This window comes from Oryza brachyantha, chromosome 3 (genome assembly GCF_000231095.2).
Source record: "Oryza brachyantha chromosome 3, ObraRS2, whole genome shotgun sequence".
Lineage (NCBI taxonomy): Eukaryota > Viridiplantae > Streptophyta > Magnoliopsida > Poales > Poaceae > Oryza > Oryza brachyantha.
In genome coordinates, this window is record NC_023165.2 from 11976331 (window position 1) to 11999564 (window position 23234).

Here is a 23234-nt window from a genome sequence, read left to right on the forward strand (position 1 = left end):
TCCCTTCCTTCCTTCCTCTCCCCTCTTCCTCTCGTCTCTTCTTTAAATCTCTAGTTCTCTCCCGTCCTGAGGCGGTGGGCGAGCGGCGGCAGGCGTGCTAGGGCGCGGTTGGCGGGCTGGGGCGCGGTCGGCGGCGGCAACACTAGGGGTGCGGATGGCGGCACTAGTGATGCCGTCGTGCCAGGCGCCCCGGAGGGTGGCGGCTCACACCACGTCCCGCGGGAGCAACGGAGGCAGCAACGACGCATGCAGTACGAGAGCCTCGCTGCTGTCGTCAGTGAGCAAAGAGGAAGACAGCGAGAGCTTGGGGTCGTCGTACAACTCCGTGCCGCACGATCACGGCGACGGGGAAGACGACGTGGTGGAGGAAGACGGCGGCGGCGAGGGCCGGCACCTCTGCATTATGTGCTGCGACACGCGGAGGGACTGCTTCTTTTCCTCCCCTGCGGCCACTCCGCCACCTTCCATTCGTGCGACACGAGGTAGGGGATGATCGATCAGTCTATGTCACCATTGGACTCACAGCGTGGACAAGAATCTTTATAATACCGAACTGGATGTAAAATTGTAAAATTACGGCGTTGATGTACGTGGATGGATGCAGCCATGCAGGATGGTGGAGGAGGATGGGAGCTTCCCGTTGTACCGTGTCATGAATCTATTTAAAGATAATATTAATTGTAGTCCATCGTATTTTTAAAGATAATATTATTGACTTTTTATACATATTTTACTATTTAACTTATTTAAAAATTTTTACCTATATATATAAAATATTTAGTAATAAATCTAAGTTTATTAGAATAACTAATAATTATGTAAATTTGTTACATAGGATGAATGGTCAAATGTATACTGGATTTAATGACGTTATGTTTGAAAATAGGAAGTAAGAGCACTAGCCAGTTATCTCCCACTATGTACGCTTCCTAAGAGCAATTTTAATAGTATAGCCAATTACTGGCTCCAATTTATCTATAGTCAATTTAATAGTCAATTTGTACAACAGTTAGTTACAAAACATCCTACATGTCATACACACATTTTGTCTTAAAGCCCGTGTGCAGCTGGCTACAAATTAGTAGTCCACATCTCTTCTCTCCCCCTATTATCTCTTTAAAATATACTTATAACTGCCTTATAGCCTGCTATTATACCTGCTCTAAATGGGTGGCTAGATTACACGTTCCAATCCTATCATAAATGGCTAGATTGAGTGGTAGCTATTGGTACTTTGGTATCCCATGTAACTTCTCGAAGGAGGGTAAAATTCCTCTTTCGCAAGAGCTAGCTCCAGGCATGCACTCAGTTGTGTAGTAGTGCGCGCATCGATCTCCAGAATTGGCTCTCGCACGTACGTGGCACGAGTACTACCTACGTGCTTCTTTGTACAAAAGGTCACATATACTGACACACTTGATCTGCTGACCATGGCGACGAACGCTGTCAACGCCGGCTTTGACCCCTCCATGTGGAGGGACTTCTTCGTCACCTACGCCGCTCCCCTCTCTCAGGCACGCCGCCCCTCGATCACCGGACCTTTGAGTTTTCTGTTCAAATCTCAAACAAATTTTGCGCGAGCGACAGCTATCGCAAAATTTGCAGTTTCGTTTGATTGATTTGTGCATTGGTATGTATGTATATGTGTGCGCAGAGCGTGGAGGAGCGGATGAGGGCGCGGCGGGAGCGGCTCGCCGCGGAGGTGCGCCGCAAGATGTTCGGCGTCGCGGTGGGCGTGGGCGTGGCCGAGGCGGCGGCGCTGGTGGACACGCTCGAACGCCTCGGCTTGGACGGCCACTTCCGCCAGGAGATCGGCGAGCTGCTGGGGCGTCTCCACCGCGGGGAGGCGGATTATTCCGGTGGCCATGGCGACGACCTGCATACTGTTGCCCTCCGGTTTCGTCTGCTTCGGCAGCACGGGCTGTACATATCTGCAGGTGCAGGTACAGCTATATATTGCGTACTCTTGATCCTATGAAAAGATAAGAGCATCTTTTTTTCATTTATGTTTATAATTAAGCTAAAATTTAAACTTTTATTTTAAATTTAAAGTTAATTTTGGAGGCCTTTTTTCGTAGTCTATTTTTTTTGCCTTTGTGTTTTAGATCGCTAAGAACAAGTATATAAAAGTTTATTCATAAATTATTTTTTGTCTCTAAATATATCGTTTTGTTTTTTTTCACCACAATCACCCAATTGATGGCCACCTAGCTCTCGTGATATCTGAACGATTAGGGGCAACTAAGTTTAAGAGCAAAAGGTGATACATATACTTAGTTAATTAACCCAACATTACGTTGTATATCTATGTGTGCAGATGTGTTCGACAAGTTTAGAGATGGCACGGGTAGTTTAAGGTCAAGCCTACGTGATGACTCGAGGGCCCTGCTGAGCCTCTAAAAACACTTATTTACAAAGGCAATGATCACATTACAAATAAAAATAATTTACGAATAAAACTTTTATATACATGTATTAGGCTAGGTTAGAAATTAGTACCTTTATTTTAAAATATAATAAAGTTTAACTATATAAGTTCTAAAATTTCTTATATTTTGGAACGACCACAAGTGTGGGCATGGTGGTGACCCGGTGATGTATATGCTGTGTAAGTATGTCGGGAAAACATCAGAATGAAGATGGACCAAACCCCAGCCGGTGCTCCCGATCCGCGTAAGAAATCTGCTCCTCGAACCGTATCAGAATCGTCACACACACACAAAAAAAAAAAATGGTGATTTCTCGGCAAACCAACCAGCAAAATCCAACGCGTTCGCTCAAGAAAAGCAAAAACAAAAACAACGCGAGATTGAGGCCCGCGGGCTGCAAGATGCGTGGTCTCGGCCAAGCCCTCTTTCTCCGATTCTCTCACCACTCTCCACGGCCCATTCCTATGAAAGGCCCAACAGTATTTCCTTGAAAAGTCTATGGGCTATGGCGACGTCGCCGTCGCCGACGACCGTCGCGTTCTAGCTCGGCGATCACGTCAAGATCGCCGTCTTTCTTCGTCCCTTGTTTCCTTCGACTAATGGTTAGAATATGGATCCGCTTAAATATTTTTATTGTGTCGATAAATCTACGGTCCTATTAATCCATGCTGAGTTCACTGATAGATACTCCATGTAAAACAACATTTATAATATTATCTAAATTCATTCATATGATACTACTGAATCTAACATATATATATATATATATATATATATATATATATATATATATATATATATATATATATATATATATATATATATATTATATGCATTCGTGAATAAATAAGTTTAGGTAGGGCTAGAAAGTCTTATAATATGAATACATTATTTATGGATAACTAAATAGGTAGCTCAATTAGTTAAGAGAAAAGATATCTGCATGCAGAAATAGATTAAAATTTGTATACATACATACTAAATAAGCAAGACGAATACGACATCTAAAAAATCCATCCATGGATCATTCGTTTTAAAGCCGGAACTATTTGATCCATTTAAATTTTAGAGACATACCTTTGAATCTATTAAAGTACTCTCTCTTTCCCTAAATATTTGACGCCGTTGATTTTTTTAATAAATATTTGACCATTCGTCTTATTTAAAAAATTTACATAATTATTAATTATTTTTATATCATTTCATTTGTTGTTAAATATACTTTTATGCATATTTATAGCTTTACATATTTGAAAATTTTTTAAATAAAACGAATAGTCAAACATTTATAAAAAAATTCAACGACGTTAAATATTTAGAGAAGAAGGTAGTATAGTATAAACTAGTTCGGTGGCCCGCGTATATTGCACGGCTAGCATCGTTATAAATTGTATGTATATAGTGTCTATCATTTTGATAATAATTACATTTTAATTGTTAATTTGAATTTAAAATTTTATAAGTTATATTTTTACATGAAATCCCATTTACCTGTATTATAAACTATACGGGTACATAAACTCTTTTATGTATAATATTTAATTTATAATTCAAATGTGAGATACTTCTAAATTGTATTTATATGTTAACTCCCCCTCTTAATTTTTTTCTATTTTTAACCGAACTTTTAAATCTTTTCAAATTGTATATAGATGGACTCTTCCATCAGTATCAGTTATTTTAAATTTTCTAAATCCAAGATTTAGATTTTCCTAAACTGTGGACTCTTTCTTTATTTTTAATTGATCTTTTCTTTCCTTATCCGATTAAAAAAAAGTTATCTTTTCTTCTTTCCTCTTATTTTCATTTGATTTTCCATGTTCGATTCCATCAAAACCGTTATTTTCTCTTTTTATCTCTTGTTGAAATCTGAAACGTGATCTGGTCTTTGTTGGTCCGATTAAAAACAAACATTATTTGAAACGTGATCTTGTTACTCTTCCATTAGTATCAGTTATTTTAAATTTTTTAAATCCAAGATTTAGATTTTTTAAACTGTACTTACATATGAACTCTTCCAAGATTTAGATTTTTTAAACTGTACTTACATATAGACTCTTTTATTATCTATCTTTATTTTTAATTGATCTTTTCTTTCCTTATCCGATTAAAAAAGGTTATCTTTTCCTCTTTTTTTTCTCTTATTTTCATTTGATTTTCCATGTCCGATTCCATCAAAACCGTTATTTTCTCTTTTTATCTTTTATTGAAATCTGAAACGTTATCTGGGCTTTCTTGGTCCGATTAAAAACAAACATTATTTGAAACGTGATCTTGTCTGAAACGTGATCATGGTGCTGCATCATTACCATCAAAATATGGCAACGATCGCGGATGTTATCTTTTAATTAGAGATTCACTTTCCTTGGATTAGGGTTTTTTTCTGTCACAGTTGTCCGATCCAAAAAATATTTTTTTCTTTTTTTAATATTTTTCTCCGATTAATTTTAGAAATTTTAGCCCGTGAGAACGAAGACTTTTTATAATAGACATATAGATAGATGTGTTCAAACCATTGCCCTGACCGTGGACCCGTTCGTCGGTCGCCGGGCGTCTCGTTCCGCCTCCCGCCCGCACGCACCACACCCACGTACGCAGGGCCGTCGCTGTGCGGATAAGAACCGGCCGAAATTTCTCTCTCGCTCCAATTTTTTTCCTTTTCGTTTTTAACAAGGGAACAGCAGCAACAGGGGGAGGGGGGCCGTGGACTGGCCTTGCCGCTGGATTGCGCTTCTTCTTTCTTGCACGCCAACGCCAATGCGCTGGCATGCATCCGCCTCCCGTCCTTGTGCCGCAGTGAGGAGAGGAGAGGACAACACCACCACTGCCCGGTGCGCGCCCACGCACGCCCCCTTCCTCCCTGAAATGGAGTATTTTTCTTGATCGCTTCTGTGGTTGGTGGACCACGTTAGTACTCCTATCGTTGGGCAGTCCAAACCGATGGGTTGTCATAATATAAAAAATAAAACTATTTTTTACAATAGAGATGTCTTTAAGTAATAATGGTTTTTCTTTCTCTCTCCTAACTCTATATATTCCACTAATGGTGAGCATGACATATGACCCATACAAACTAGTGGCTTCTTTCCAATAGTAAATTTATACTTCCCTATCCTAAATTAATCATCATATAAGGGATGGGTATAAATACCGAGAGTCTATTTAATTAGCATTGAAAAATTAAAGTCATAAATCCCAAGCTGCATGTATCCATGCAAAATCAAAATTTGCAAATCACATTAAAGCTGATTGGATGGTTGCATGGAAGCATTTAATGTGCGTGTAAACCGAAGGGTTATTCGCACTACAATTAACGCATAATAAGCTCTTTTTTTTATACGATGATCAATTTGGGATTTCTCCTTTTCTTTTATATGATGATCAATTTGGAATGAAGGAAGTACTTTCTTGGTGTATTGGGTGAAGATAAGACTTAGTTTCTTCATGAGTAAACCATTTCTAAGTTTTTTCCTCTCTTTCTTTATTAATTATGTTGTCATGTCATTATTTTACAAGCTATTTCACGAGAATAGAAATCATCATTAATGCATCAGTGGGACTATCCTTAGCTCGTTTAACCATTTATTTTACTTAAAATTTTATCGTTAATTAGTTTGTTATGGTTAGAATTATTGCTAAATAAACTTTAAAGGTAACATATAATTTTATATTTGTGTATAAACTTTTTAAATAAGATAAATAATTAGACATAGATTTAAAAGACAACCACCTCACATGAAACGCCTCAGAGTAGCATAATAGAAGTATTACTCGGTACTCCCTCCCTCATGACAATATATCTTAATGAACAATTTTACAGTTCTGGAGAAGATATCAGGAGGTATTATTTTTTTTATGTAAATAGATACTAGGAGGTATCATATCTATTTAAGTACTGTAAAATTGCTGTATCTAAATGTGTATCTTTTTAGATTATGATATGTAGTTATTTAGATTATATCTAATAAGATGGTAGGTAGCTACGTTTTGGAACCGAGCATGCTTGTTCGGTTGTTCCTCCACCAGGTGAGATCCCGTTTCTCGGAAATCCTGTATTTCTTTTTGGACTTTCTGCCACCCAATCACATGATTCTTCCACGGTTCCATCGGGATGGATGGATAAGAGCAACATGGTTTTATTTTCATTGTCTCCTGGGATGGGATGGTTGGACGTTAATTAGTAATATTAAATATAAATGGATAATAGAACTAATTATATAAATAAAAGCTATTTTTTAGATAATTTTTTAAGCCTAATTAAACCACGATTAGCAAATATTTACTCTAGCATCACATTCTCTAAACACAGACTAATTAGGCTTAATAGATTCATCTCGCGAAATAGCCTAGAGTATGGGGTGAGTTTTATTAATAGTTTATATTTAATACTTCTAATCAGTGTCTAAATATTTGATGTGACAGAGACTTAAAAAAGTTAAAAAAAGTTAGGTGAAAACAAACACTCCCCAAGTTAAATAGTATAGCCAACTACTGGCTTCAATTTATTTATAACCAATCTAATAGTCAATTTATACAATAGTTATGTACAAAACATATACTGCTATGTCCCACCTGTCATACACACATTGAGTCTTGGAGTCCGTGCTGTAGCTGACTATAAATCTATAACTCACTGCTCTTCTCTCTCATCTCTTATCTCATTAAAATATATTTATAGCCAGCTTATAGCCTGCTATTGTACCTGCTCTAAGAGCAAGTTCAATATAGCCAATTATTATCTTCAATTCATCTATAGTCAATCTAATAGTCAATCCATACAACAGTTACGTACAAAATATTAATAAATAGTCTCACATGTCATATACACACTGTGTCTTAGAGACCATGCTATAGCTGGATACTGCCCACGTCTTTTTCTTCTCTCGCCTTATCTCAATAAAATAAGCTTATATACTATTGTACCTGCTCTAAAGCCGCGAGATGCCGAGATATCCCCAAGTATCACATCCACTGGTCTACACGTCGAGAAGAAGCCCCCATGATGAAACATTTTCTCTTCTGCTACCAGTTGACCGTTGACGTTCGTTTTACACTTTAACTGCCATTGGCAGGTTGATCCAACCAGAAACCTTGTCTCCTCTTGCACCCAAGCTTCCACCACGCTCGCGTCGCGGCTCGATGAAGCACAGGAAGGGCGCCGCCGGCGAGGCCAACGACGACGGCGGCTCGACGAAAGGAGGTCGCGACGCGCCGCTGAGCATCCAGCTGGAGATCGCTGAGTGCCATGGAGGCCGGGGAGGAGGCCTCGGGAATGGGGGAGGTGGCTCGACGTCCTTCTTTGAGCCGTGGCGGGAGGCCACGCCCGGGAGCGGGAGTGGACACGGGAGCTCGGGCAGGGGTTGGGTCGGCGGAGGGCGGGAGCCGCCGGAGAAGCGGCTCACGCTGTTCGCGCTCCGCCTCGCCGTGCTGGAGAAGGCGGCGAGCGGGCTCGGGAAGCTCGATTTCGTGTGGGCGACGGTGGTGCTCCTCGGCGGCTTCGCGAGCGCGCTCAGCATCACCGACTTCTGGTGCGTCACCGTCATCCTCGTCGGCGAGGGCGCGCGCGTCTTCAGCCGCAGCCACGAGCTGGAGTGGCAGCACCACTCCACCCTCACGTCCACCGCCGGCAGCGCGCTGCGGTCCAGCTCCCGGTTCTTCCGCCGCCTCGTGCACGCCCTCGCTGACCCGGCCGCCGCCGCCGTCACCTGCGGCGAAACTGGCCAGGACGCGCGCGACAGGGCGGCGCAGTTCCAGCGCCAGATCGTCGCCTTCATGAAGCAGCGCGCCTGGCACGCGCCCGACGTGTCGCTGCTCCCCTACACCGGCTGGGTCTTCGTCTCCAAGAAGATCGGGAGGTTCCTCACCTGGATGCAGGTGCTCTCCGCCTTCACCTGCGTCACGCTCTCCGTGATGCGCCTATGGCAGAACAAATTCGGCGACGAGCCCAACAAGCGGCCGGCGCTGCTGCTCTTCTACACCTTGGCGCTGACCGAGGCGCTGCTCTTCCTGCTCGAGAAGGCGTACTGGGCATGGAAGATCAACATGTGCAAGCTGCTCGAGCAGGTGAGCGGCGACTGTGAGCTCGGCGCGTACGGCCACGTCTCCGTCACGCGCTTCTTCTACGACGCCTACTCGCGGTGCATCACGGGGAGCATCTTCGACGGCATCAAGATGGACCTCGTCACCTTCGCCGAGGAGCTCATCCTGTCGGAGTTCCTCGACGAGCAGCTCATCGGCGTGCACATCCTGCAGCAGTTCGTCAAGGCCCAGGGCTCCGCGCGCGACACGCTGCGCAAGGTCGGCACGAGCTCGCGCTCCATCGAGCGGCTCATCGAGATGCTCAACTGGAAGCGCCCCGAGGAGGAGGAGGTGCGCCGGTGCGCCGCCGAGGTGTTGTCCAAGCTCGCCGGGAAGCGCCAGAACGCGCTCCGCGTGTCCGGCATCCCCGGCGCCATCGAGTCCATCATGTCCCTGCTCTACACCGGCTCGACCACTCCGTCGTCCGCGGCGCCGCACGACGCCTCACCGGCGGCGCGGGGCTACGACCACCCACAGCTCAACCTGTTCGGCCTGCTCATCCTCAAGAAGCTCGCCCGGGACCACGACAACTGCGGCAAGATCGGCAACACCCGCGGCCTCCTCGCCAAGATCATCGATTTCACGCACGCGTCACCGGCGCTGCTCGACAACCCGCTGACGGCGGATTCGCAGGTGCGCGCAGTGAAGCGCGCGCTCCAGGTCGTCAAGATGCTGGTGTCCACGACGGGCGGCACCGGAAAGTTGCTCCGGCAAGAGGTCGCCGAGAACGTGTTCACGGTGAGCAACCTGCGTGGCATCCTCAAGCACGGGCAGCAGCACAAGCCGCTCCAGAAGCTGGCCATGGACATCCTGACGGGGCTGGCCATGGACGACGGGGCCAAGCAGGTGATCGTGTCCACCGGCGGGGTGGTCAAGCTGCTCCTGTCAATATTTTTCAATGCCGACGAGAGGGAGCTCAGCGGCGATGCCGGCGAGGCGTTGGCGATGCTGGCGCTGGAGAGCGAGGCGAGCTGCGCGGCGATCCTCAAACGGGGCGACGTGCTCGACCACCTCATGTCGGCCCTGGAAGACGACGGCGAGGCGCGTCGCCGCAACGCGGCGAGGGTGCTGCGCAACCTGTGCGCGTACGCCGGCGACAAGCATCGAGAGCGCCTCTCCGCGGTGGTGACCAACGCGATTCCTATGGTACGCGTCCTACAAAAAAATGCTCTCGTGCTCAGCTCATCAGCTTCTTCTCGACGCCTCCCGCGTCACAGGCAATGACATTAATTCTGGAGATCGACATGGTCGTCAAATTTTTGTGATCTAAGATTCTGACATTATAGGAGAAGCTTTCTTGAGTCGTGACATAATTTTGATTGATTTTTGATTGAAAGCTTTATTTGATGACTTGTACGTTCAGGTACTGAAGGCCACCATGACCGGGAGAGACAAGATCCTGGAGGTGTCCGTCGGCCTGACGACGCAGATCTGCAGGTTCATCGACGGCGAGAGGTTCACCGCGGAGCTGCGGGGCGCCGGCATCGACGAGCGAGTGTACGTGGAGCGGCTGGCGGCCATCCTGCGGGAGCACAGGTACCCGGAGATCAGGGTTCCCCGGATGCGGCGGTTCGTGGTGCAGCAGGTCATCTGGCTCATGGACTCGTCCGCCGGCGGCGGTGGCGGCGACTACGTCTCGCTTCTCCGGGGGGCCGGGATGGAGCGGCTGCTGGAGTCCATCGCCGACACCACGTCGGAGCTGGAGTGCTACCACGTCTTCTCCGGCAGCGTGGGCATCGGCAAGCACCGGGAGAGCTTCTCCGCCGCCGTGGACGCCGCGCTCGAGCTGCTCGCCGGTGATGGAGCTCGAGCTGAGGCCTGAGGCCGAGGGGAATCAATGAGAAACCCGTCTTGCTAATTGCATAACACAAGCCCTTTTTCTGCAAATTTTTTTAATAAAAAAAGAGCAAATACTGATACACTAACATCCTTATAGGAATTATACTGCAGCTCAATTTGTCCTTGTACAAAGATACGTGTACACAATCTGTTCATTTAAATGATTAAACATTTTTTTACTTTTACCGCTACTTTGCTTTTTTTGGATTGGCAAAAATACCAAGTCTCCCAACTGTTGTGCGCAACTCTGTTTGTACCACCATGATTTTGAGTTGGATCATCATTTTGATCGATCAATTGATCCGTCGCTTATACTCCATCCGTATTTTAATAACTAATGTTGTTGATTTTTCTTACATTTTTTACTATTCATTTTACTTAAAAAACTTTTATAATTACCATTTAATTTATTGTGATTATATTTATCACTAAGTATATTTTAATTATAACTCCCATTTTCGTATTTTTTTCAAAAAAAATTGACGAAACCGTGTAAAATTTCAGTGGTTTTGTGTCCACCGTATGGAAGTAGGTGTGGGCCCATTCTGTACCAGACGGCCCATCAACAGCCCACCCAATCATCCCATCCCACAGACTGCTGCGTCCTGCGGCGACGAGGCGGCGGCGCCTAAATCGGAGACCCGCCTCCCGCCTCAGCGCGGTGCGAGCTGCGGACTCGCTCTGATGGAAGCAGCCGGTGGAGCAGGAGGAGAAGCCGGCTGCGTCGGCGGCAGAGGCGGGGAGTCTCCGCCGCCGCCGCCCAAGACGCTGGTGGACTGGGCGCTGGAGATCCTCGACACGGCCGACCCCGACGAGAAGGCCCGCCTGGGGGACCTCGCCGCCGCGGAGTGGCTGCGCGGCGCCATCCCGCTCCCCTACGACCCGGCGCGCCCCCCGCGGCCCCCGCCCGACCGCCCGGCCCGGAGCGACGCCGTGCGGCTGCTCCCGCCGTCGCAGATGCCCAAGCTGGGCAAGGGCGGCAGCGCGCAGAGCCGGCTGGCGCTGCTGCACTCGCTGGCGCACACCGAGAGCTGGGCCGTCGACCTCTCCTGGGACATCGTCGCCCGCTTCGGCGCGCGGCTGCGCATGCCCAGGGAGTTCTTCGACGACTTCGCCCGCGTCGCCCAGGACGAGGGCCGCCACTTCACGGTGCTCTCCGCGCGCCTGCGGGAGCTCGGCTCGCACTACGGCGCGCTCCCCGCGCACGACGGGCTCTGGGACTCGGCGACGCGCACCTCGCACTCCCTCCTCGCCCGCCTCGCCGTCGAGCACTGCGTCCACGAGGTGAGGTACACCAATAGCTCTGTGATCTGTATATTGAGGATTTTTACTTGTAATCTACATTAAGCTTGAGGATACCCCTATACGCATATTAATTTTAGTAGCATATTGTCGCGGAATCGACTCACTTTGATCTATGATAATTCGACTGAGCTGAGGTTACTTAATACTGGTAAACTTATAGTAGCATCTCATTGACAAAACTGGGTAGTACTATATCATGATTGAAGTGATGTAGAGAGGTTACCTGTACTAACTTTTGCCATCGTAAGAGCCAAAAACCTACAAAATTCAGTGCCGTTCATGAAATTCAACTGATAAACAAATCAGCACGTTCATCGTATTTGGTTGCTTTCATAGTTGCCTCTCACAAAAAGGTTAAGTTGTGTTTGGATTAAACAGGGAAATTGATATCATGGTTAAAAAGGAGTGTGTATATATAAAGGAAATCGGACTAGAGAAATATCCATCCTTTGTTTTTTTTCTTACTTTTTGTATCAGAAAGAACCATTTTACTAGGTGTAAATAGACTATAATTTGTTTTTTCAGGTCTAGTATAACTGTATAAAGTATGACATAACTGACATGTTAGATCTGTGAAGTAACTGAGTAAGATAATGCACCATCACTACCATAACCCCAGCCTCCAAGTATCGTTTAGTGATTGGCAATGTCTCTTGACTGTTCTGGCGGACAATACTTAGGCAACAAAAATGAATTGGTGTCACCATGGATCTACCACACTGCTTTGCCAAATATAATATTGTGTGTTTTTGGTTTTCTGAGTGAGCCATAGAGAAGATGAAGTACACATTTATCATTAAACTAGATGTAGACAAAATACTAAGTCACTTGGCAGATGCATGATGATTTCAATAGATCTATAAGGTGTATATCTAGATGTTTGAAATTTGAAATGGTATTTGAAATCTTGGGCTATGGTTTGAGATCAGATGAACTTCCAAATCAGTATTTTTTAATGTTAATGTGCCCAAAGTTTACTCTAGGGGAACAAATAACACTTGCAATGCAGTTTCTTCAGCATAGTTGTGGCTTATTAGTGTAGCCTTCCATGCTAAATATTTTTTGTTTAATTTGCCGAACCACTAGTGTTTTTTCCTTGATTAAAAGCCATCAAACGCTACTTTCTACTCTTAGGAGTTACTATGTTCAACATACCTGTAATTTTGCAGTGTGATGTGGCAATAATAATATATGTAATCTATATTAATGTCCCTCAATCCTGCACATGACTGATGAATGTCCATTTGGAATACAGGCTAGGGGATTAGATGTCCTACCTACCACCATATCAAGATTCCGCGCAGGTGGGGATGAACAAACAGCCAAATTACTAGAAATTATTATTTATCCTGAGGAGATAACACACTGCGCAGCTGGTGTTAGATGGTTCAGATACCTGTGCCTCCGGTCTCACAATGGTGATCCAACCGCCAGTTCAGTTCCGCAGGATATAACACAGTGCTCTGTGCTCCCACGAGGTGGTACCAGTGACATCAACAAGGTTGAAGAAGTGGAAGATGGGCCGGAAGCCAAGTTGGCAGAACCCTCTAATGGCCATGACAAAACAGTCCAACAGGTGGAGGATGAACTGGCACAATGCAAACTGGTCGACATTGACGACGATGCCGAGGCAGCAGTCATTCGGACTTTCCACAGTGTTGTTAGAGAGTATTTCCGGGGACCCCTGAAGCCTCCCTTCAATACAGAGGCGAGGAAAGCCGCTGGCTTCGATCCTGCCTGGTATGAACCCTTGGCAGTGAAGGAGGTCGAGAGACAAGCAGTTGAGTGAGCTGTATACTTCCTGCCATGTAGCAGGCTAGAACCTCTTTCCTGTCCCTTCTTTTAGCAGGATGACTTACTGAACTTGTGATTAGGGCTGAAAATGGAGCGGATAGTTTCTGTCTGCTCCGGAAAAAAACGGATACGGAGGTAGCTCGGAGCGGATATTTCCCGGATAATTTGAATATGGATACGAATACGGATAATTTTCTTCGGATATAAATATGAATATGGCATGACAGTTTCCGACGGATACGGATATTCCGACGGATATCCGCAGATTGTAATGAGCGGATATTCGCAAACACCTAAAATCAGTTCAGCCCGCTTGATTCCAGGTCTGGCCCATCAAGGCATCAATCAATTTACTACAAATTGCTTTTGTATTATTAGACTATCAGTATTTGTTGAACTTATTATATGTTATGGGGTAGACTTATGTCACTTATATGTTACCCATGAAACTAAATGTAACGTGTTTAATCTATGGTGAGGCCTATAATGACCACTATCTCGATTAAGTTAGTTATATATATGTGGTGCTATTTGTCTTTACGAACGACTTGACTGATTTGTATGTTCCGAGAAATATTTGTTTTCGTATTCGTGTTCGACTACATCCGATCCTTATTCGTCTTTGAGATAATTCGTATTTGTTTCCGTATCCGAGATATTCATATCTGTTTCCGTATCCGCCTAAAAATATGGAAATAAATACGATACGTGTATTATCCGGCCATATTCACTCCGTTTTCAGCCCTACCTGTGATCATGTTTGTGTTTGCCATACGGAAACCGGTTGGTCTGTCCGTGGACCAACCAAACCAAATTAAAGTCAGAAACTTTACTTTTGACCGCATGTGCTTCATTGTGATCTACTACTGATCTTCAATCATCTGACTATCTGTGGTGCGTTGCAATTTTTCTTCCCCCAACACAGTGGAGGTTTTCTTGTTTGTTTAGCTGCTGTAAAACACAACATAAGTGGTCCCTTTGTGTTACTAGGGCTTTGCATGCTTGCATTGGGCCCAATTGGGCCTGCAAGAAGCAGCCGTCGTCACTTGTCAGGCGGAGGTGGCTTGCCGTTGGAAGCAAGGGGATAAACGAAGCACCACGGGATACTGTATGTAACGCAAATTGATAAGTGACAGATCCTTTCTTATGTGTAGAAAACACCATGCCCTGGAGAGTGGAGTTGGTCTCAAATTTGAAGGAATTACCATGGAGGACGGTGAAATTTCCCAAATCACAAAAAACTTATGAATTTTCAACTAGAACTTCAACCAACTTTTGTTTCCTTTAAGTTTTATAGAATCATAGAAAAAAAAATTCAAATTTGCTATTCAAATTTTGTTCTATTTTTAAAACTGTGGTGATTTGGGTAATTCAGGATCCTTAAAGATCATATTAATAATAAAGGAATAAGAGTTTGCCGTGAGTGTTCTCATTTGGTGAGAATGAACTATAGTAAAAATAAACATACTGGACTGGCGGTTGAACAAGAAAAAACTAGAACCGGCGATCTTGGTGGGTTCTGCTCAAATATCGTCTCTAATCAAACTTGTAAAAAATCGATGAATCGGTCAGCTAAACCATTCTACTACACTATTGCATTATAAATTTATTACATAACCATATCAAAATTTGATGGTTGTATAATAAAAATAATATAAATAAAAAAACCAACGGTTTGACCGATTAACCAATGACTAGAGCGGGTAGACCTCCCGATTTTTTTTACTATGGAAAGAACCACTACTAAGGGGGTCATTGTTTGGCTTTTCAGGAAAAAAGTCAAAAAATTTATAAATAAAACTTTTATACAAGGGTTCTTACTGATCTAAAAACAAAGTCTAGAAAATAAACTACTATGAAAAACGCTAATATCAACTCTAAATTTAAGGTCAAAAATTTAAAATTTGGCTTATAAACATACGCAGATGCAAAAAGATGAGGGGTGCATTATTATACTCCATCCGTTCCATATTATAAGACTTTCTGGGTTTTCTAGATTTATCCTTGTATCGATGTATATGTTTTATATAGTTTGTCTAGATTCATTAGCACATAAATAAATTTAGAAAATGCTAAAAAGTGTTATAATAGAGAACGGAGGGAATAGTATTCACAGTATGATGTTCACCGGTACAAATATGACAAGAGTCCATGACAAAATGGATGGATCAAAGTAGTGCGTCTTACCAAGCGCAAGCAGTAAGCCTTGGTTTACCGATGCCAGTATACATTAGCGAGATGGGAGGAATGGAATGCCGAATGCGGTAGGGTCTGGAGAGTTCGGGAGGATATATTTTCTTCCCTCCTGGGCTTTAAATGGGCTTCATTAATGGTGCTGTAGTTGGCTCAGCCAATTCCTTCTTTTTTGCTTTTTTTTTTCCCATTGTAGTTATAGAGTTCCCTTTGTATGTTTCACAAATTTTCCACCGGATAGCACTACAACTTAGGCACTACATACATGATCTTTTTTTAATCTTTTTTTTTCCAATTTTTAAATTTGAATTCAAACAAATTTAGGTTAAACACATTTAGGTAGAGGAAATCATGTTTAAAAAAAACACATGAAACATGAGGAGGCAAGCATGGCAGAGCCAGAAAAATAGTTCTTCGATGTCATTGATGTCATAATACACTAGTCTCATTTAATTTAGGCCATCTTTCCTTGTCATTACCTAGAATATTTAATAATGAATTTCGCCGGAGGCCCAATATCGCTATCTCCGTCCATATTCTCATGGGCAACGCAGGAAAACAGTCACACTCATGCTTGCAAGTGCTTTGAGTCTGATAGATACAGATTCTACCTAGGAAAAGTACTGGAAAGCGACGACGAAAAGAGAATAAAGTTGAAATACGACTATAGGAGGGCAGCCATAGATAGATCATGCATGTATACAGATCCTATGTGCCAGCTGATAGATAATCGATGGTGGTCATGCATACGATGAACCAATGGCTCATATTCGAAGAGAGATGCTGTCTGGCTTGGCGCATTGAAAAGGCAACTAGCTAGGGCTTGAGAAGCCACTTGGTGCCGTTGATATTTCCTTTTAGTAGATTGATCGGTTAACATGGACTCCCTAGCTCTATATATCCTAAAATATACATGTCTATTACTGAATATGACATATCTTATCATTATGAATCTACCGACGAATGTAGACAAAATCTATGTTCAGATTCATAGCAGTAAAATATATTCATCCGTCCAGTACTAGGATTATTTATTTTATGACAGGGGAGCAGCTTATAATATCATCCTAGGGAGCAACGTATAATATCGTCCCAGGGAGCAACGTATAGTTAGAGATATAGAAAGGGATCACATGTATTATTGGGAACACCTAGAATAGATTATGTAAACCTATTTCAATTTCTACATAATCTGGTTCATCTTCTCCACTAGAAATCTTTGACGTAGGTAGTTGTATGTCTACGGTTTAATTTATATTATGTAATTACGTACATGGTTTTTATTGCTCCACTTAATTATCTCATTTTGAACTTAAATGCAACGTTGTGAACAACGGACTTCCAAATAAATGGTAGTTGAACAATAAAAGGGACATATCATTAAATAAATAATAAGAGATTATTCAAGGAGTACTATCCAAAACCTAAAAAAAAACATATCGTTGAAACATGTATGTTTCATGCAAGTTAATTGAAAAGTCTAATATTTGAACGTATGGAAAATCCGATTTCCTTATCGGATACAACTTTCGGTACCAAAACTTTATATATGAGAACTTTTTCTACGTAAAATCTTTGTGTATTTGGGATTTCAAACATATTCAAAAAAGATAAAACTGTTATACACAAAATTCTATTTCCGATTTGGAATCCCACTTTTAGTATTTAAATTTACATCTATAAACTTTTACACGTGAGTTTCAAATGAATTCTCAAAAAACATGTTTCCACTTGAAATCATCAAATTTCCACTGGATACCTAAATGTTTCTTCTCAAAATAATAGAGATTTCATCCAAATATTGGAAAATGTCTTCTCAAAGAGACAAACCAATACATGGAATGCAACACATTCATGGAATGAACAGGTGCGCAAATTTCATGTATAAACCTACCTCAAATTAATTCCAGTCAAAGTTAACCACAACCAAGTTTTAAAATCTAAACATGTGTTTGAGTGTAAAAAAGTAGCATACTTATATTCACCACTGCCTCCTCTCTCCCCACGGTAGGGTGCTGGCGAGCGTATCCTAGGATTTTGAATGGGTTCGAATAATTTGCTTCCGGGACTAAAGAGTTGGAATTTCGGAATGATTTTCATAAGATTTCTCGTGAAAATTCATAAAAAACAATAATCTGTACAGATATCATATCAGATATCAGGCTGCTCACTTTGTATGGCGGATTAATTCTCAAGATGTAAAATCCTAAAGGGAATTTTCCACCTCTAAAGATAGGCAATGGGGAGCGACGATTAAAAAAAATTCCTTCACAAGTTTCTGTCCCTTGGCTGTCCATGGTACACCAATTATTCACTGGACGTTCACACCATAGTGTTAATGAACCAAAGATATTGAACTGTTCGGTCTCTTGTACCAATTGTACGTTGGATCCTAAGGGTTTGGAGCTCCCCTACTTATAAACTGTCCCATGCACTTCCGCAACTAATATGAGACTATTCAACAAAACAAACAAGTGAAACATGAGGAGACAAGGCTTCATAACATCCATTTGTCTGAATTTTTGTGAGCAAGAAATAAATCACACTTGCAAGCTTATATATAGGTCGTGCTCGAGTATGATGGCTATTCTACCTAGGACAAGCAGAAGAAAATGATGACGAGAAAAAAAACAAATTGGGAAGATGGCCATTGGCCTGGAACACAAGGACGAATGCATATAGGAGGCAGAAGCTAGATGATTATTAACCATGGTGAGCGTGAAAGGACGACTCATGAACCGAGCATGTGGATGTAGTCAGAAGGAGGCCATTGCGTTGAAAACCACCAGGATGGATCCACAAAGCCACTAGTGTTGTTGAAAGTTCCTCCACCACAGATCGAGTGATTAACATGTATCACTTGTGGGGCAACTCTCCGGTGTATTTTACTTGTAATATTATACTACCAGTAGAAAAATGATATTTTTTACTTTGTTAATTACCTGATTAGTATTATTTTGTAATTTTGTTTTTTTGCAATAAAGATCAAAATAAAAAGGACTATATCATCCCTTTAAATTTCTACTGCACCTAATATTGTTGGCAGTATAATTAATCACAGCCGTTCTCTACTACTAGTAAAATACACCGTAGTCAGCCCCTTATCCTAGAGAGCAATATATAGACAGACAAGAGACAAAGGAATTGTTTTGGTTCTAATATTACTTGAGGACAACATCAAGATGGCTGATATACATAGATTAAGAATAATTATATTGCTGGCTGTTGCCTGGTTACAAGGAGCAAACTTAACATTACATGAGGAATCGGGATTATTTGGATCAAACTTAGCACATATTGAGGTGAATTAAAGAATGACGACATGTATTCGCATAACTAAGATTGGTGAAGTTACCATGGACATCTCTCACTATCAACTGGCCGGTATGCCACTTAGTACTGAAAGAATAAATCTTTAGTCTGCAAATCATAAATAAAAGCATACGTGTTAAGTCTAGGACTACAATTAATCTAGGTGAGCAGTTTCCACCATGAGAAGGGACTAACCGGCTGAGCTACCCTTAGTCTGCAAACGTTATAATCTTCACCTGCACTTTAATCAACGTTCTAGATCTTTCTTCTTTTTTCTCTTATTAATATGAGAATGTCTGTGTCTTCAAAGCAAATAAGGAGACCCTTTCTATTACTTGAGATCCTTAATGGTAGACCATACTATTAATTTGCACTTTAATAAATGGATCATATTATTAATCTAATGGTTCATATTCACTCGATCTGTACTAACAAAATAATATAGATAGTCCATATAAATAACGTATAGGGATTTTGCGAGCGAAAATTATAGCACTACAGTAATTTTTTAAGAGGCTATTTTAGGACACATACAACACAGTTAATACCACCGGTGTGTGTGACTCACACATAATGTGTGCGTGCCTCACTCACCCACTCCAAAAAAAAAAAATATCATGTGTGTGTGCCTCACTCACACATAATGGCTCCGGTAGTCCAGTGCATGCAAATCACACTCAATCCAGCTAAGTGTAGACGCTTTTGTAAAATTTGTACCATTCCTAATTGAGGTTAGTCCTAAGGTTAATCCAGGGAGCAATGAATTTGAAGGGCATAAAAAGGAGTAGATGAAAGCACGATAATATGTATAAGCAATTTTGTCACGAATAATTAAGTCATTCAATATTAAGGTGACTAGAACGAGAAAGCGTAGTTATTTTTCTGACAAAGATATTTTTAATATTTCACACCTAAGAATTACTGTACATTCTACAAGAAGCACATGAAACATTAGGACATAAGGCTCCCATCTCTGTCCAAAGACTACTCGCACTTGCCAGCTTTTATATACTAGTCATACACAAGTATAATAGCAACTGTATCTACATTTATCCAAGTATTGCATTCCTTTCATACTACGTGTATTGTTAAGTACTACTCGTCACGTTATTCACTCTTATTTAAACCACAAATAACTCATCATCCCAACCATACCATTATTTAAATAGGAATTTTAGGTTATTTTTTTCCAAATTTTTTCCCGAATACTACAAATGCATTTTATATCGGGATGTCCTACATGAAACTGACGACGAAATCAAATAAACAAACTGGAAAAAAATGAATACTATGATGAACGCAACTATAACAATATGCCAAAAAACAGCCACATCAAGCTTTTCTACACTAGTACTCCCTGCCACTCAAATCTTACTTGCTATGGTCGTATATACGGCTTGAATACTTTCCCAAAAAAAAAATTCCAAAAGCATTTGTGGGCTGGTGGTGGAGCTTAATTATAGATGGCCAACTGGGCGGGCTGGGTCGGTTTGGCCCAGGCATGGTCGGACCCGTGCCGAAGTCCGTCGGGCCGGCGTGACCCGATCAACATGCTAGGCCATGCCGTGCTAGCCCACAGGTGACACCAGCGGCCCAGGCACGGCCCAATACCACTCAGCCTGTGTCGAGCTAGCCCGAAGGTACGATGGCCCATCGTGCTTCTTCAAAAAATAAGTCTATATTTCACCCCTCACTTCTTTGGGCTGTTAAAATAAGTCTATTTCCGCTCCCTTTTCTTTGGACTGTGTTATATATGGCTAGAATAAATCTATTTTACATACTTTTTTTGCTAGGCCTTATATGTATAAATTAAGTCTATTTAAGGTTCCTAATAATTTTTTTATTGAACCGGGCCGTGCCGGGTCGGTCCACCGTGCTGAGGGTGCGGCCCAGGCACGACCCAACCGTCGGGCCGGGCTGGCCCGAGCCCGACATTGACCGGGCCGTGTCGTGCTTGGGCCGGGCCGCAACGCCGTGTCGAGCCATCGGGCCTCGGGCCTTATGGCCTACTATAAGCTTAATGGAATCTTCATATATATACACCATGTGGTGTATTTGGAAGGTTGTTCTAGAAGGACTCTTCAACAATATGAGCTTGTAGGAAGGCCGCATTTGACGTGGTGAAAGTAGAGAGTTAGTTATCCGGCACAGAAAACGTAATTATAGATTAGTACATGATTAATATAATTTTTATAGAAACTTTCCTATAAAAATTTTTTACAAAAATACACCGTTTAATAGTTGGGGAAGCGTACGCGCAGAAAACGAGAGAATATGGGGTAAGTTATCTTATGGTGAACGCGACCTAAGTGTTCATTCCTATCATCTTTAATGTTGACCAGGATGCCCGTCCACACGGAGGAGAAAATTCTTCGTCCCTGTTCATGTCCCTGTCAATGGTCGGTCATAGTGGATGTTTTCTCCCCATCTACGTCAGGTCCCCTTCTCGTAAAAAAAACAACAATCAAAATATAAGTGTTAGTAAAAGTAGAGTGCATGAGGTAGGGCTAGGGTTATGGGATAGCCTTGTATACTATAGACCTTGATAGGTAGACTGAATGTGTATAACTAGAGCGGGGATGTAAGGAATATGGATGGGGGATGGAGAACCATCTCTGTTCCCATGAACCTGATGGGGCTATATTCTTTGCCATTTGGTTTCCCATGGGGAATAAATGAACCTCGTCTACCTCCCTTCATAGGAGAATCCCCATGAGGATTTAGGGATCAGGGGCTATTGACGTCTCTACATACGAGCAACATAATTTGCTTTTTTCTGGCCATATGTTTATCTTACTAATTGACTTATGCTCCGTGGTGCCTTTGTGTTCGGCTAATTCTTTGAACTTATATCTTTTCCACCTCTAATCAGAGCTTCATGTTTTCCTTTCAAATATAATAACGATATTGCTTGCACGTTTTTTTTATCACACGTCTTTATGATGAGATCATTTTAGTTTCTCTATAGCCCGGGACATGATCCTACATAAATAATTTATGTATATATATAGTTTTTTTTTATAAAATTAAGGGCACATTCTAAATATATTATTGGAATACGGGGGGACTATTTGTGTCATCCTTTCAAAAGTACGATTTCTCAAAACAAACTTGCATGTTAACATTGCTTAGGAAAATTTTTTATCAACCTTTTTTAGCATTAGAGTGGCTAATCGACCAATCCCCGTGTGAACCATCCATTCCCTTTTTTCGCACCTAAACACGCTTCGGGATTTTTTAGGTGAGCACGTAGGCTGGATGAGTGAGATGTCCAAGTCCAATTCGGCGGCAAACTTCCAACTTAGGAACTTCATACACATAAACTTTTGATGTATCCAAAAAATAAATCAATGCATAACCTCTATGCATTTGAAATTTCAAACGAATTAAAAAATTAAAACTAGCCTATTGCAAATAATATTTCGTAAGAAGATGGTAAAAAATATTTTATTGTTGATTTATTATTAATTTGCACTAGACACATGTTGTACATAATGTTGAAGTACAAATATACAACGATGGATATAGGAAAAATATGTATATAGGAAAATTATATGTGCATGTTAGTACATACATAACAGTTTTGTTGGTAATGGTAGTATGTATAGTTGTAACACAACAATCAAAATAAAGTTGTTGTTACTTGTTATTGATGTGAATTATTTTTGATGTGAATTATTTGGTAAAGGGTGATATGCATGATGATGCATGTTTGTATGTTGTAATGTTAAGAATTTAGTAAAGGTCTTGTTAAAATTTTTTTGTTTTTGCTATAACATGTCCTAAATGTCACAATATAGTCACAAAATATTTATCCTATTTTTCCTGTATTTTTTTCAATTTTTTTAAAGTTTTTTTTTCATTTGACATCTCACATATTTTCTTGTTTTTAAATCTTCTTCTCCCCGCGGTTTCCTTACGGTAACCGCGGTTTTGACCGTGAAAACCACATGGGAAACAACGGTCTCCACCGTTCTCATGCGCTGTTCTGGCAAGCACTAGTCATGGTTACCATGCCAAACCACGTGGTAACCATGCAAAACCGTGCGGTAACCGCGATTATCACAAAGATTTAAATTTAAATTTTTGATTTTCAAATTCAACCCGTTTTTACGATATCCGCGGTTACTGTGCGGTAACCGATGCTGCGGCGGCAGGGGCGGCATATACGGTAAGTGAAACCCTGCTCCATGCAGCACATCCCTGCTTCTCAGCAGCATAAATCATAGAAAACTCACCTTTCAGGCCAACCTGTATTTTAGACATACAAGTTACATGCACTTC

General features: G+C 42.1%; 2 protein-coding genes across 2 annotated transcripts; both read left to right on the forward strand.

Annotated features, from left to right (window-relative positions):
- Positions 1–7380: 7380 nt before the first annotated feature.
- LOC102718345 lies at positions 7381–10649 on the forward strand. Its single transcript, XM_040522017.1, has 2 exons — positions 7381–9653; positions 9871–10649. The coding sequence occupies exons 1-2, from the start codon at positions 7569–7571 to the stop codon at positions 10327–10329; spliced, it is 2544 nt and encodes an 847-aa protein (XP_040377951.1). The 5' UTR covers positions 7381–7568; the 3' UTR covers positions 10330–10649.
- Positions 10650–10982: 333 nt separating this feature from the next.
- LOC107303760 (uncharacterized protein HI_0077) lies at positions 10983–13609 on the forward strand. Its single transcript, XM_015834419.2, has 2 exons — positions 10983–11630; positions 12907–13609. The coding sequence occupies exons 1-2, from the start codon at positions 11031–11033 to the stop codon at positions 13438–13440; spliced, it is 1134 nt and encodes a 377-aa protein (XP_015689905.2). The 5' UTR covers positions 10983–11030; the 3' UTR covers positions 13441–13609.
- The last annotated feature ends 9625 nt before the right edge of the window (positions 13610–23234 follow it).